At 43.4% G+C, this 16,075-nt stretch overlaps 1 protein-coding gene across 1 annotated transcript in view; it reads left to right on the top strand.

Moving 5' to 3' along the window:
• Window positions 1-16,075, top strand: part of P2RX3 (purinergic receptor P2X 3) — a 736,403-nt gene that overhangs the window by 364,756 nt on the left and 355,572 nt on the right. Inside the window, exon 8 of the mRNA XM_040320880.1 lies at window positions 4,464-4,600. Coding sequence (XP_040176814.1) covers window positions 4,464-4,600 — 137 coding nt within the window. The remainder of the gene's footprint in view (window positions 1-4,463; window positions 4,601-16,075) is intronic.

Below are 16,075 nucleotides of genomic sequence, written 5' to 3'. Positions count from 1 at the left end.
GATGGATACCCCTCAAGCCACAATCCTGAATAGGGGTGAAAGAGGTGTGTTGCTGCCGGCTGACGCGTTTCAAGGCAACAGAGGCCTCTTCATCCGCTCTGCTGAGCCTTTTATACTATCTCGTTTGTGAGTAGTTCTATTTTACCTTATCTATTTATTAAATTGTCAAACGGTAATACACTAGGCTGGTGCGCCTTTCTTTTTCTTTTCTTCGTTTTCTTCTAGGATGTTCCCCATTCCTGAAGGGCAGCAAGGCCTTTGTTACCAGTTTTTGATATTTGTGGAAAATCCCAATGCGGAAAATAGATTAACTGTCGGACTATCCACCCGTGCGCAGGAGCTTGTGTGTCTTTTTGTGTATCATGATAATTATAGCCCGGCGCCGAGATATCTAGAATGTTTAGTAATTAGCTCAAAGAATGTGATTGAAGCCCCCACGGTGTGATGTGTGGGTGGGGAGTTGATTGTTCCTTTCATGCCTTGTACTGTACCATTAAAGTTGTCTTCATTTTGGAACAAGTACAGAGCTGCGTGTCTCGTCTCGTCTTGATTCTGGGGAAATGGGATGGATCGGGTCCTGTTGGTTGGAGTGTCGATAAGCTGTCTTGGGTGGAATGGAATATCATGAATGTATTTAACCCCTGTCCCATTTGGGGTTCCGTTACACTGAGTGACTATCCTTTTCCTCCTCACTGATCATGCTGATATCTTGTAAGAACATTTTTGGTTCTGGGCACCGCCACCAGTGGCTAAGGCCCAATTTTTCTGCCCCTGTTTAATAGGGGCGTGTAATTACAATTTTTGATGCAATACTTTGCAGCGGGCTCATTCCTGCGCTCCAACTAGAGTATCTGTGAGGGGTTGCAGTGTTGTGGCACCAGCACCAGTGCCTAAGGCCCAATTTTCTGCCCCTGTTTAACAGGGGCGTGTAATTACAATTTTTGGGTGGGGTGTTCGGCTCATCCATCTTAAACCATTTAAGCTACAGTTGCCTCTGTCAAGTATATGCCATTTGCATACAGTATTCTCATATGCTACGTGCTTGACATTTGTTGTTAATAGTATTTGGTCTCCCGGCCTGAAATATCGAACATGTTTGCTATACCTTTTTTAGGTTAAGGGTTGAAGCTATGTTATAACTCCTCCCTTAGTAGCTCAATGCAGTCCTATATGTGAGTGATATGATGTAGTGAACCCCCAAACTCTTTTTCTCTGATTAGAGTGACGCCTGGGGTCCAGTACTGAAAATCACTTCACATAGAGAAGTGCATTGAAATCTTATCCTTAACGCAGTTGTGCTTCACTCATGTTCACTGTAACCTTTTAAGGCTAGGGGTTGAAGGTATGTTGTAATACCTCCTTCCTTAGTAGCTCAACCTATTCCGATATGTGAGAGAGATGATGTAGTTAACCCCCAAACTCTCTTTTTCTCTGCTTAGAGTGATGCCTGGGGTCCAGTACTGAAAATCACATTGCATAGAGAAGTGCATTGAAATCTTTCCCTAACCGCAGTTGTGGTTCACTCTTGTTCACCGTAGTTTTTGACAGTCGGAGGAGGAATCAATTTCAGAGCTGTTGTACTCCTCCACAGGCAAACAAACATGTGGAACATTAGGCTTACTGACCTTGTTTTTGGTCTCGTCAGGGGCAACATCCTCCCTGGAGTCCGGTTCAGGTCCGCGCATAGGTAGGCCTCGACCACAGCCATGGGAGCCACGGGGGCCAAGCAGGAACTACCGCCATACATGCGGTTTTGGTGGCAACATCCACCTTCACAGCAGGCACAACCTCTTCAGCATAACAGTCACTTACTTCGGGGACACTATTGTCGCGGGGCTCCACTTGAAACAAGTATTCTCCACACTTTTTACATCGAGCAAAAGGCATGATCCTGATGACTAGCTCTGCACATCGGGGACAAAACAAGCCAAGGGCCTCCACGCTGCCACTGGTGAACAGCACAAACCGCCCTTGCATCCCCATTTGGATTCTGGTATCAGTCAGGGAAACTCCGGTGGCAACGGGAATTGGATTGACTCCTACTGAAGACATTGGAGGCCTTAATCTCTCGAAGGGCGCGGGGGGCACAGACATGTTGCATGATCCTCTCTTGTGGGCGGGCAATCACTTTGTTCTTTAGCACCAAACTCGCCCTACGTCTCACGCAGGGGTGGGTAACTCCTCCCACGTCAAGTTCTTTGCAGGCACACGTCACTCCGCTGCATGTGCGCCCAGACTTTTAGTACCTGAAATTAACCCCTTCTTCACCAAAACCATGAAAATTCAAGGCTCTCAATGGCGGAATGTTTTGCTCAATTACGTTGCCAGAAGTAACAGCCAATCCCGGACGAGCCCCCACTTGTAGCACTAGCCCCAAAGGAGCTGCTGGTTTGTTTTGGGTGGCATGTTATCTCTGGATCTCCGCCGTCTAGGGTACTTGATGAGAGTTGTAGTAAATGGAATGTCCACACGACAGTTGTCTTTTCTGTGCTTTTATTACCTAGCTGGGTAAAAACAATTAAACAGTGGAAAGGTGAAGGGATACCAAATAGAAGACAGCAGACCCAGGTGTAACTGCATACAGGAAACAGGCCTGCTTCCAAACAACACTTTACTTTGCCACTCCAGACGGAGGGGTATAGCGCACTTGGCCTCTCTCACCAGCCTGGCAGCCAGAGTGTCACTCGAACTTAGGATCAAGTCTCTGCCACAGGCATTTCCAAAAGAATGGAGACAATTATGGTCTGGAATCCTCTCTTAGTAGATTCAGCACCCGGGTCTCCTTGAGGTAGTTTTTGCTAAGTTAGCGACTGACAGGCGACCAACATCCAGCCTGTCATAACCAAGGTTGTCCCCCGATGAATGGACAGGCCCCTCCTGGAACACCAGCCTCATGCTTGGTATCCTTCGGACAGACTCCTCATCGGTCAGCTTCCTCCCATTGGACGGACATCTCGGGACCCCCTCCAGATTAGGGACCCAGTCAATCACTGGGCCCACACAGCAGATCAATTGCTCCAGGCCAACATGGTCCCGGAACCAGGAACACTGTTACCCACGCACACCCCGACCAGGAGGGCCATATTCTGGGGGGTGTCGTGGAGTGGCTACCCCAATGGTGGGCGCCACACAAGGAAGAAACTTGAGGCAATGGTGTCTGCCCCCTTTATACCCCTCCCCAGCATGCACAGCGAGGCGGCCAGCCTCTGACTGGCTGCTAAGGAGTGGCACTCAGACTCGCCTGACCCACTGCTGCCACCTGCTGTCCGGGGGTGACGGGAGTCGCCGGATAAAAGGTCAGCCCACAGTACAGCCAAGCTAGAGCAGAGACCCAAATTTAAACAGTCAAACCAATTCAGAGCTAACTATTTCTCTGAATTCTCCCCTAAATTTAACATAGTACCGGCTCTGAAAGTAACCCGGCGCTACATTTATTTTTCAGTAATGTAGGGAAAAGTCACTCACTTCCTGTCTCAGAAACGTGTTGTCAGAAGGACAGAAAGTGAGGGAAAATCTCTCTAACGGAACCCCAGAAAACAGAGAATTGTTCCAGTGTATCCACATCCTACCTTAAAGGGGCTGTAAAGGTATTTTTTTTCCCCCTAAATAGCTTCCTTTCCCTTAGTGCAGTCCTCCTTCACTTACCTCATCCTTCGATTTTGCTTTTAAATGTCCTTATTTCTCCTGAGAAATACTCACTCCCTGTTCTTCTGTCTGTAACTACGTGCAGTAATGCGAGGCTCTCTCCCTGGCGTGGAGAAAGCCTCTTGAGGGGGGAGGGGGCAAAAATCGAAGGATGAGGTAAGTGAAGGAGGACTGCACTAAGGTAAAGGAAACTATTTAAGGATTTTTTTTTCCCTTTACAACCCCTTTAAACCTTATTACTGGCTTTTTTTTTTTTTTTTTAATGTAAAAGCACATTGAAAGACATTCTTGCTCTTTCTGTAGGGTGACATATACAGTAAAATATTAACCAATTTCTTTTCATATTTTGCATGCACATGTACATTTGTTTATATAATTGGATACTGTCCTTAGACAATTAACGGTTTTTCGTAATTAGAATAGGGATAAATCCCCAACTAATCCAATAGCCTGTTTATTATCCTCTGATCTGAACTTTTATCACACATATACAATCATATAATAGTTTAAAATAGTTTAAACCGCACCTATTGAGTGGTAATTTGTGTCTATGCTTGGCACTGTACTGGTGCCCAAGCATTTCACAATCCAAGTATTCTTTTGCTTATTTAATCTGATTTAGATGTGTGGTCAGCAGGTTCTAATCTGGCATCATGGCCTGACAATCAGAAGATATGTAAAATGTCTAGTTTTATCCAGTCACATGGTAATGTATATGATGGCTTTTTACACCTTTTTTTACCTTGCTGTTGTCATTTTGATGGACAAGAACATAACAATGTATTATTTTAATAGTGTCTTGTGATATCTTGTTGCAGGGGGGAGTACTGAGTATTAAGATCGGCTGGATGTGTGACCTGGACAAGTCCTGGGATCTTTGTGTTCCTCAGTACAGTTTTACCAGACTGGATAGTGTATCAGAAAAAAACAATGTGTCACAAGGCTACAATTTCAGGTATCTCTTATTTATGGGAATGCTCCTGGCTAAGCACCATTTAAAAAATATTAGTGAAAGCCTGCAAACAAATTACAATTTTAAGTGCAGCCAAAAAAAAAAAAAACAGCACAAGGAAAATAACTTAGTAGGATATATCCCTTGTGATGATGTCTCTTCTTATGGTTAAAAAAAATGTTTTGTGCTTTAAAAAAAACAGTAAAGTTAGCCCAATGTTTTTGCATAATGTGAAAGATGAAGTAACGCTGAGTAAGTAGATACCTAACATGTCACCCTTCAAAATTGCACACGCTCGTGGAATGGCTCCAAACTTTACTACTTAAAAATCCCCATAGGCGACGATTTAAATATTTTTACTGGTTACATGTTTTTGGTTACAGAGGAGGTCTAGGGCTAGAATTATTGCTCTCGCTCCAACGTTCAGTGATACCTCACATGTGTAGTTTAAATAGTTTTAATATATGGGCGGGACTTGTGTATGCGTTCGCTTTTGTATGTGAGCACACAGGGACAGGGGCACTTTAAAAAAAATAAAAAATGAAAAATAATTGTTCATTTTACTTTATTTTATTTTTCCCCAAAAATAAATGTTTTGATCACTATAGGCATCATTCAGATATCCCCGCACAAAGTCAAGGACGTCATATGACGGCCGGCGGGCGGGAAGTGGTTAAAACGCTTTGTTTTTTTTAACACAAAATTGCCCATGTATACAATATTTCTAACACATAGTATATACATACCAAAAATTACACCCCAAAAGGCCAAAATAGATTCTCCTACTCCTCCTGAGTATGGCGATACCACATGTGTGAGACTTCCACAGCCTGGCCACATACAGAGGTTAAGTACAGCTGAGTATGGCTGGGTATGGCAGGGTATTGCAGAGTAGGGCAGGGATTGCTTAGCAGGGATGGATGAGATCTCTCCCCTCTCACACTGCACCGATCGGTACAGAAAGGGGAGAGAGGAACATGACATGACGCCGGTTTGTTTACAAGTGATCATTCAGTCATTTAATGGAGTGATCACGTGGGAAACGGCCGCTATCACCCCAGCAGGTGCACAGGAGCGCGATTCTGGGAGGACGTCCATGGATGTCCTCCCAGAGTTAATGAACTGCCCTGTAGATGTCTTTTGTCTATGGGCGGGCCGTTAACTGGTTAAGGAAAGTTTTCCTGCACGGTATTTATGATTTAAGTAATATTGAACAATTATATTTTTAAGATACAGGTTCAATCTATTATGATCACAGTCTAAAAATATGAAATGTATTCACCAGACATGTAATCATACAAAATAGTTATATATATATATATATATATATATATATATATATATATACACACACATACGTATATGTTGACAAAAACAAACTCTGCATGAAATTAAAATACCGATTGCATTACATAACAGCTTGAATATCAGTTGAAACACCCGCTAAATGGGGTTGTAGTACCATCTGACATGACACAACAATGATAAACTTGCCTGTAAAATCAATAACGTTGTAAAATTACAGTTTAGACGTTTGATATGTCAATACAATGGAAACTATGCAAATGAAAAATATTGAAAATTAAATCTTTAGAGAAAAATCTACAAGGCGGTTATTGATTCAGGGAAAATAATTATCAATTGTATAATACTCAATAGATCAATATTTAAGAGAACACAAATGGATATAAGATAAAAATCAACACGACATAATTACCCATTCCAAAACGGCTACTGGTCTGAATTTCTGGTTACCAACGTTTTTACAATGGTTGCTGTGGCTTTCAAGATGGATATTCTTAAAGAGGAATTACTTATATTGACCTCCGAGTTCCAAAGCATAAGGTGTTCAGTAGGGATGAACTTTATGTTCGGGTCGAACATTAGTATATATACCGTCATTGGACGGTGTGATCACGTGGTAAAGAGCCACATTTATTGGCCCTTTTACCGCGATCCTTGTTGCTGCGGGTCCCGTGGATCCGGCGAGCACAGATGATCGCGTGAGCGCGCCCGAGGGAACGATTGTTCTGGGAGGACGTCCATGGACGTCCTCCCAGAGTTAATATAAACAAGGGGGGCTGTAATGGCACTTGCAAAAAAATTGTATAAAACTAAATAACCAATAATATCAATTTTCAATAATTTCCAGAATACAAATAAATTATCAGGCAAGTATGCTCCACTGATTCCTGTGTGAAATGTGTTTCACTCCAGATGAAATCAAATACCCACCCGACACTAACCAGGTAATGTGGAGAGTATTGAGAGTGAATAAATAATAATAAATAAGAAAAACAAATGTGCCAATGACAAGCACAGTGTTAATACAAATAAATAAATAATAATCTGAAATTGTTCAGATAATAATACCAGCAATACTTTCTTCAAAAAACATATAAAGTGCAAATATGCAAATGAGCTCCAACTAATCCAAAGTGCATAGTGCAATGAATGAAATAATTGATGAATAATATCAATAAAAGTGAAAAAACATCAAGAGTGGAAAAATATAAATATATATAAAAATGTAAATAAATATTCCAAACCATGCATAAGTGAAAAAAAAAAAAAAAAAACACTCAATCCATTAATGACTGCAGTGAAAAAGTGTCCCATATAATTCACCAAGGAATTTAAATCATCAATAAAAATATCAAAAAATATATATAATTAAAAATATATAAAAGAGACGTGTCCAGTGCAATAATAACGTGCAGATGAAAACAATCCAATACTCAAAAAGGCAATATCAAGCAAAAAATATAAAGTGCATAAGTGCTTCACTTCTATTCAGATTCCATGATGATTGCTTCAGTGCATGATAGTAGACGTGCATACGTGCTTCCAAAATGACAGACTCCAAACCTTTCCACAGTGCAGTGGTGAAGATAAAAATTATTTCTGCAAGCCCCTTACCTTGAAGAGGCTTGTATAAAAGCCTTATATAATGATAAATGAAAGTGTGTCCCACAGCCAGCCTGCCGTTGCTTAGTGCATAAACAAAGACTTGATCCCAGCGATGGCACTCAAAAAGAGAACAGGGAGGCTTCCATAGTGTAAGACCATTCACAATTTATTAGGTAAAAACGAATAAAAACACTTACAGACGGAGCTGTAATGACAGCGTGTAGTACAATAGGTCTCCGCTCTGCGGCCGCGAGCGGATGACATCACCAGCAACCCTCCTCTTCCTTTGGAAGAGGAGGGTTGCTGGTGACTAAGGATGAGCCGAACACCCCCCTGTTCGGTTCGCATCAGAACTTGCGAACACACCAAATGTTCGCGTAAACTTTAGAACCCCGTTAAAGTCAATGGGACTCGAACATTTGAAATCTAAAGTGTTAATTTTAAAGGCTAATATGCAAGTTATTGTCCTAAAAAATTAAAATAAAAATGCTGGGGGTCCCCCCAAATTCCATTAACAGGCCCTTCAGGTCTGATATGGATATTAAGGGGAACCCCGCCGTCAATTAAAAAAAAATGACGTGGGGTTGCCCCCAAATATCCATACCAGACCCTTCAGGTCTGGTGTGGATTTTAAGGGGAACTCCACCCCAAATTTAAAAAAAAAATGGCGTGGAGTTCCCCCAAAAATCCACACCAGACCCTTATCCGAGCACGTTAACCTGGCCGGCCGCAGAAAAGAGGGGGGGGGACAGAGTGCAGCCCCCCCTCTCCTGAACCGCACCAGGCTACATGCCCTCAACATGGGGAGGATGTCCCCATGTTGATGGGGACAAGGGCCTCATCCCAACAACCCTTGCCCGGTGGTTGTGGGGTTTGCGGGTGGGAACACCCCTTTAACAAAGGGGACCCCCAGATCCTTGCCCCCCCTATGTGAATTGGTAATGGGCTACACTGTACCTCTACCATTTAACGAAGGAAGTGTAAATAGTTAAAAAAAAACACACAGACACCGTAGAGAAAAATCCTTTATTAAAAAAAAAAAAAATTCAGCGATGTGAATCCACTCTCGGCCCGGCCCCCCCGCTCCTACGTTGTCTTCTATCCAGCGACGGATGATCTCTCCAGCGATGGGTGATCAGCGGTCCGGTCCAGCGATGGGAAGATCCATCCGTCCAGAGTGCAGCAGGCAGCTCCTCTCTCCGCTGCACACAGCCCAGCGGAATGACGCGCTGGAGCTTTGACATTTCTTATATAGGGGAAGCAGCCACCCGTCACGTGACCCCGCCCCCTCTGACGCACCCTCGTACGTCACTGGGAAACACCGGTCTTTCCTGGTCTTTCCCAGTGACGTACGAGGGTGCGTCAGAGGGGGCGGGGTCACGTGACGGGTGGCCGCTTCCCCTATATAAGAAATGTCACAGCTCCAGCGCGTCATTCCGCTGAGCTGTGTCCAGCGGAGAGAGGAGCTGCCTGCTGCGCTCTGGACGGATGGATCTTCTCATCGCTGGACCGGGCCGCTGATCACCCGTCGCTGGAGAGATCATCCGTCGCTGGATAGAAGACCACGTTGGAGCGGGGGGCCGGGCCGAGAGTGGATTCACATCGCTGGATTTTTATTTATTTATTTATTTTTTATTAATAAAGGATTTTTTTCTACGGTGTCTGCGTGTTTTTTTTTTAACTATTTACACTTCCTTCGTGAAATGGTAGAGGTACAGTGTACCCCATTACCAATTCACATAGGGGGGGGCAGGATCTGGGGGTCCCCTTTGTTAAAGGGGTCTTCCAGATTCTGATAAGCCCCCCGCCCGCAGACCCCCACAACCACCGGGCAAGGGTTGTGGGGATGAGGCCCTTGTCCCCATCAACATGGGGACATCCTTGTTGAGGGCATGTGGCCTGGTGCAGTTCAGGAGAGGGGGGGGGCCGCATTCTGTCCCCCCCTCTTTTCTGCGGCCGGCCAGGTTAACGTGCTCGGATAAGGGTCTGGTGTGGATTTTTGGGGGAACTCCACGCCATTTTTTTTTAAATTGACGGCGGGGTTCCCCTTAATATCCATATCAGACCTGAAGGGCCTGTTAATGGAATTTGGGGGGACCCCCAGCTTTTTTATTTTAATTTTTTATGAATGAATCATCTCCAAAACCGACAATTCATTATAGCCGCAAAGCCGGTTTTAAATGCCTTTTTTTCTTTCAGAAATGACACTTTGTGCAGGGACAGTTCTATGTACGGGAAACATGCGCTTTTTCACATACTGGGCCAGATTCACAAAGAGATACGACGGTGTATCTCCTGATACACCATCGTATCTCTGTCTTACACTGGTCGTATCTATGCGCCTGATTCATAGAATCAGTTACGCATAGATATGGCTAAGATCCGACAGGTGTAACTGTGTTACACCGTCGGATCTTATTTTCAATTTGGAAATGGCGCGGGGGGCGTTCCCGCTGATTTACGCTGAATAATATGTAAATCAGCGAGATACGCGAATTCACGAACGTACGCGGACCCGACGCAGTTTGTTACGACGTTTCCGTAGCGGTTTTCCCGGCGTATACTTACCCCTACTTCTATGAGGCGCAGCCAATGTTAAGTATAGCCGTCGTTCCCGCGTCGATTTTGAATTTTTTTCAGTCGTTTGCGTACGCCGATTCAGAAACCCGCGCGTCGCAAGTTACGCTCACGTCGAAACCACTGACGTCCTAGTGACGTCAGTGGGAGCAATGCACGCCGGGAAATTTCGCGGACGGCGCATGCTCATTTAAATCGGCGTGGGAACGCGCCTGATTTAAATAGTACACTCCCCCTAGCCGCGGAATTTGAATTCCGCCAGGGGATTTGTCGCCGCAAGTTTGGAGGTAAGTGGTTTGTGAATTACCCACTTGCCTATCAAACTTGCGGCAGCGTATCTTAAATCAGATAGATCACGCGGATCTAAAGATCCGCTGATCTACCTGAATCTGGCCCTCTGACTTTACACCCCCCCTGGGTACGAAATTTAAAGTAATATTACACTTTTATTGTTTCACTTTTACCATTATTAAATTCACTGCTCCTGAAAAAACGGACGTTTTTAAAACTTTTTTTGCATTGATACAGGTTTCCTGGGACAGGACCCAGGTCCCCAAACAATTTTTAGGACAATACATTGCATATTAGCCTTTAAAATTAACACTTTAGATTTCTCCCATAGACTTTAACAGGGTGTTCTGCGGCTTTTCGAATTTGCCGTGAACATCCCTAATTGTTCGTTGTTCGCCGAACAGGCGAACAGGCAATGTTCGAGTCAAACATGAGTTCGACTCGAACTCGAAGCTCATCCCTACTGGTGACGTCATTCGCTCGCGGCCGCAGAGCGGAGACCTATTGTACTACACGCTGTCATTACAGCTCCGTCTGTAAGTGTTTTTATTCGTTTTTACCTAATAAATTGTGAATGGTCTTACACTATGGAAGCCTCCCTGTTCTCTTTTTGAGTGCCATCGCTGGGATCAAGTCTTTGTTTATGCACTAAGGAACGGCAGGCTGGCTGTGGGACACGCTTTCATTTAACATTATATAAGGTTTTTATACAAGCCTCTTCAAGGTAAGGGGCTTGCAGAAATAATTTTTATCTTCACCACTGCACTGTGGAAAGGTTTGGAGTCTGTCATTTTGGAAGCACGTATGCACGTCTACTATCATGAACTGAATCAATCATCATGGAATCTGAATAGAAGTGAAGCACTTATGCACTTTATATTTTTTGCTTGATATTGCCTTTTTGAGTATTGGATTGTTTTCATCTACACGTTATTATTGCACTGGACACGTCTCTTTTATATATTTTTAATTATATATATTTTTTGATATTTTTATTGATGATTTAAATTCCTTGGTGAATTATATGGGACACTTTTTCACTGCAGTCATTAATGGATTGAGTGTTTGTTTTTTGTTTTTTTCACTTATGCATGGTTTGGAGTATTTATTTACATTTTTATATATATTTATATTTTTCCACTCTTGATGTTTTTTCACTTTTATGGATATTATTCATTAATTATTTCATTCATTGCACTATGCACTTTGGATTAGTTGGAGCTCATTTGCATATTTGCACTTTATATGTTTTTTGAAGAAAGTCTTGCTGGTATTATTATCTGAACAATTTCAGATTATTATTTATTTATTTGTATTAACACTGTGCTTGTCATTGGCACATTTGTTTTTCTTATTTATTATTATTTATTCACTCTTAATACTCTCCACATTACCTGGTTAGTGTCGGGTGGGTATTTGATTTCATCTGGAGTGAAACACATTTTACACAGGAATCAGTGGAGCATACTTGCCTGATAATTTATTCATATTCTGGAAATTATTGAAAATTGATATTATTGGTTATTTAGTTTTATAAAATGTTTTTGCAAGCGCCATTACACCCCCCCTTGTTTATATTTGCTTTAAGTGTGTGAGCACTATTAGTCGTGGCCGCTGCATATTAGTTACATTTAGTGTTATTTATTTACTTAGCTTTGTGTGCCCTTGTTAGGTTGGTTTTGCACATTAGTTCCCCCCTTGTTTATACTCCCAGAGTTAAGGAACCGCCTTGTAGCCGTAATTCGGGTATGGGGCGGTGATTAAGTGGTTACATTTCGTACCTGGGGGTGTCTATAGTAGCAGTCTCCTGTAATTTTTAACAATGTACCCCTTACCAATTCACATAGGCGGGGCTGGGATCTGGGGGTCCCTTTTGTTAAAGGGGGCTTCCTGATTCCGATAAGCCCCCCACCCATAGACCCCCACAACCACCAGGCAAGGGTTGTGGGGATGAGGCCGTTGTCCCCATCAACATGGGGACATCCTCCCCATGTTGAGGGCATGTGGCCTGGTACGGTTCGGGAGGGATGCTGCTCTCTTATCCCCCCTCTTTTCCTGTGGTTGCTGAGGTTGCATGCTCAGATAAGGGTCTGGAATGGATTTTTGGGGGGAACCCCACGTAATTTTTTTTACATTTGGAGCAGGGTTCCCCTTAATATCCATACCAGACCTGAAGGGCCTGGGAATGGAATTTGGGGGGACACAACGCCTTTTTTATTTTTTATTTTTCAATGACATTCAATCACTTTTATCTGTATTGCTGGGACCTCAAAATTCATTATAGCCGCGAGTAGTTTTAAATTACTTTTTTTCCTTTAGAAATGTCATTTCTTGATCATACATCACAGGACACAGAGCCTTAATTACTTAATGGGTTATGTAGTCACCACAGGTGATTGGACACTGGCAAACCCAATTAAAATTGAGTTCCTCCCCTATATAACCCTTCCCAAATGGAGAGTACCTCAGTTTTTTTTGCCAGTGTTAAGGTGGTTGGCCATGTTTAACATGTGCTAAGAAGAAAAATGCTCTTTTGATGGTCTGGCTGCGGAGATCTAGGAGCTATAACCGGATCCATTCCTCAGGCTGATATCAAAGGCCTAAGATGGTTGGTACCCGGGCCTCCTGTAAGAAGAAACAAGGTTTGCCTGTAATGTCTCTCTGTGGAGGTCTGGGCTCTGGGATTCAGACTTTGGTGTACTAATACATCTGTGGCACAAAAGGTTTCTGGCAGAGTCTTCTAACCTAGTGTTTTCTTACATAGCCTTCCAGGATACATGCTCAGTGAAGTCAGTCAAATATAATACCATTCATCTCCTTCCGCTGCAGCCTCTGCCACAATATGCATACAGGGGTCCACAAGATGCCCCCCAGTAAACTCTCCCCCTCTTCCTCATCTCCTGGGTGCCGCCATGACAGCGCCGCGTGTGCACGCAGGGAGCACGCTTTACTGTCTGAATAGAGACATGGATGGGGAGGGCCAAAGTGGTTGCTAGTGATTTGTGCGCAATGCAGGGCACCTGTGTGCAGACGCCAAGAGGCTGGTTCAAAAGCCCAGCACGCCAGAGCCTTCTGTGCGGCATGGACACCTAAGACTCCTACTCGGCATCAGGTTGTACAGTGAGCTGAAATTTTGTGTATTGTAAGACTATAGCACAACAGTGATTGCATTTGTATTTGTGGATAGTACCTTTGCTTTGCAGTAAGGACTATGTCCCCTAGAAGAGGATCTAGGGCGAGTAAAAGAGGCACCAGAAAATCCCTACGTATGGCTAAGGATTCTGAGCTTGCCTGCAGTTTACCACCCCCCTCTGTCAGCCTGATAGCAGCCTCACAAGATGAGCCCCTGTCTGGTTTTGCAGCTTCTCCTATGGCAGGTCCTGTATACGTCACTGAGGATGCTTTAAAAGTTGCTTTGGGTGGCTTGGAAGGAAGGATTGCTAAAATTGTCGCAATCTCCTTGAGAGATAGCAGAAAACGGGGTAGATCGCCTTCATCTGCTCTAGCTCTCTTTTCAGATGAGCCTTCTGAGGGTGAAAAATCCCTCTCTGAAGATGAGGATCATGTGCAGTCTGAGGACTCAGAGGATTCCTGCAACTTCTCAGTCACTAAAGATGCAGGTGCAATATTATATTATGCAGAAATGGTGCGTGCCACTTACAAATTGCCTCCTGTTGAAGCTTCTAGGCCCTCTTTTTTCTTCTTTGGGATCCCAGAAATCCCTACAGGCTGCATGCTCCTTTCCAGTTTATTCCTTAGCTGGATAAACTGATGTATGATGACTGAGTTCACCCAGATATACATTTTTCTCCTCCTAAGCAGTTTTCCCTCCTTTATCCCATGGAGGAATGTTTCACCAAGAAATGGGGGGTACCTGCTATTGATGCAGCTATTTCTTGTGCAAACAAAAACCTGACCTGTCCTTTAGACAATGCACAGGGTTTTAAGGATCCAACTGATAAAAAGCTGGAGTCCCTATTAAAATCATCCTCTGCCATGGCTGCGGCTGTAGTACAACCTGCAGTTACATCCATTGATGTATGTCAGTTCCTCAGGGAACAAATTAAGCAGATGATTAACCTCCTCCCTACAGAGGAGATTGAGGTTTATGAGGACCTTCCTAAGGCCTTGTGCTTATCGATTGATGCGATTATGGACTCTGCTCAACAAGCATCTCGCTTGAATCTCCTACAGGTACACATGTGCAGGTCCCTTTGGTTAAAACATTGGGAGGCCAAGGCTTCCTGCAAGAAATACTTGGCAGCGTTCCCCTTTGGGGGAGAACGCCTGTTTGGGGATGAGCGGGATAAATACATCCAAAAGATTACCGGAGGCAAGTCTACTCTATTGCCGGTTAAGAAAAAGTGCAAGCGTCCCTCATTTAAACACACTCTTTCTCCAGCCCCTGGAAACTCATTCTCCAGGCAGTGGCGACAGCCGCCCCAGTCTAACACTAGGGAAAAAGCCCAGAGCCAAGCCCAAGGGCAGAAAAGAACTGGGGTTCAAGGTCTAAACAGACCCCCAAAACTTCCCTATGAAGGGATGCCCCCGCTCGGCTGAGTGGGGGGAAGGCTGCTGCATTTTGCAAACGCCTGGCGAAACGAAGTTCAGGACAAGTGGGTCATCGCCACAGTGTCCTCAGGCTACAAGCTAGAGTTCAGAGAACTTCCGCCACCCCGTTTTCTGAGATCAAGAGTTGCCAAAGATCCAGAAAAAAGAAGGCCTTTACTGTTGGCCTTGGAACACCTGTTGTCCCAAGGGGTAATCTTGGAGTTAGCCCCAGAGGATCAGTGGTCAGGATTCTATTCAAACCTGTTTACGGTTCCAAAACCAAACTGGGATGTCAGACCTAACTGTAGTGATCTAATTTGTCCAATAAATGTAGTGATCATTTATAGTGTCCAGTACTCCGGTTAGATAATAAATATCTTAGATGTTAGTATGATGACCATAAATTAAGTTGTTTCGCAGCAACACACCAGGATCTCCAGAGAACGCAAAATTTAATTAACTTCCAATAACATACAAAGTCCACAGATGATACAGAAGTCCAACAAAGTGATGTAGTGTCAAAGTCTCATCTCAGAGAATACATGTTCTGATCACCTCTAGATCTGTGCCTTCACATGTTCATGCAGAGAATACATAGGGGTATCTTCTCTATCTGATAACAAGAAATTCCCAACATTATATATTGTTTCCTTTGAATAGCTGAGCAATTGATTGGTTGTCTCTTAATTGAAAGACAGGAAATATTTACCTGCCACTCTAAAAGACAGGATGTGACTTCAGCCAAAGTCACTAATTAGTATGCATCCTTGCATACTAATAAGCCCCCCTCTAATAAGTAATTAGATTGCATGTGATCTGAGTAATGGTTTGATATGTAAAAACGACTCCATCCCGTCTCTGCCTTTTTGACAATAGACAAACCTCTTTTGACTTGCAACATGTAATTACAGGCCTGATGTGTAAACTAGACTTATCATTTAATTTAATTCAACTGATTGAGTAATGTTTGAGACCCTTCCTTGAATTACAGTTTCGAAATCCGGCCTGTATATGTTAGACTTGTATAATACAGATATATATATATATAAAAATATAAATATACACATATATATATCTATATATATAACACCCAACATATTACCACATATACTACTACATATTCCCCCACTTGAATCGGTTCAAATTAGA

The sequence above is a fragment of the Rana temporaria genome, chromosome 8 (genome assembly GCF_905171775.1).
Source record: "Rana temporaria chromosome 8, aRanTem1.1, whole genome shotgun sequence".
Lineage (NCBI taxonomy): Eukaryota > Metazoa > Chordata > Amphibia > Anura > Ranidae > Rana > Rana temporaria.
This window is presented reverse-complemented; position numbering and strand designations above follow the sequence as displayed.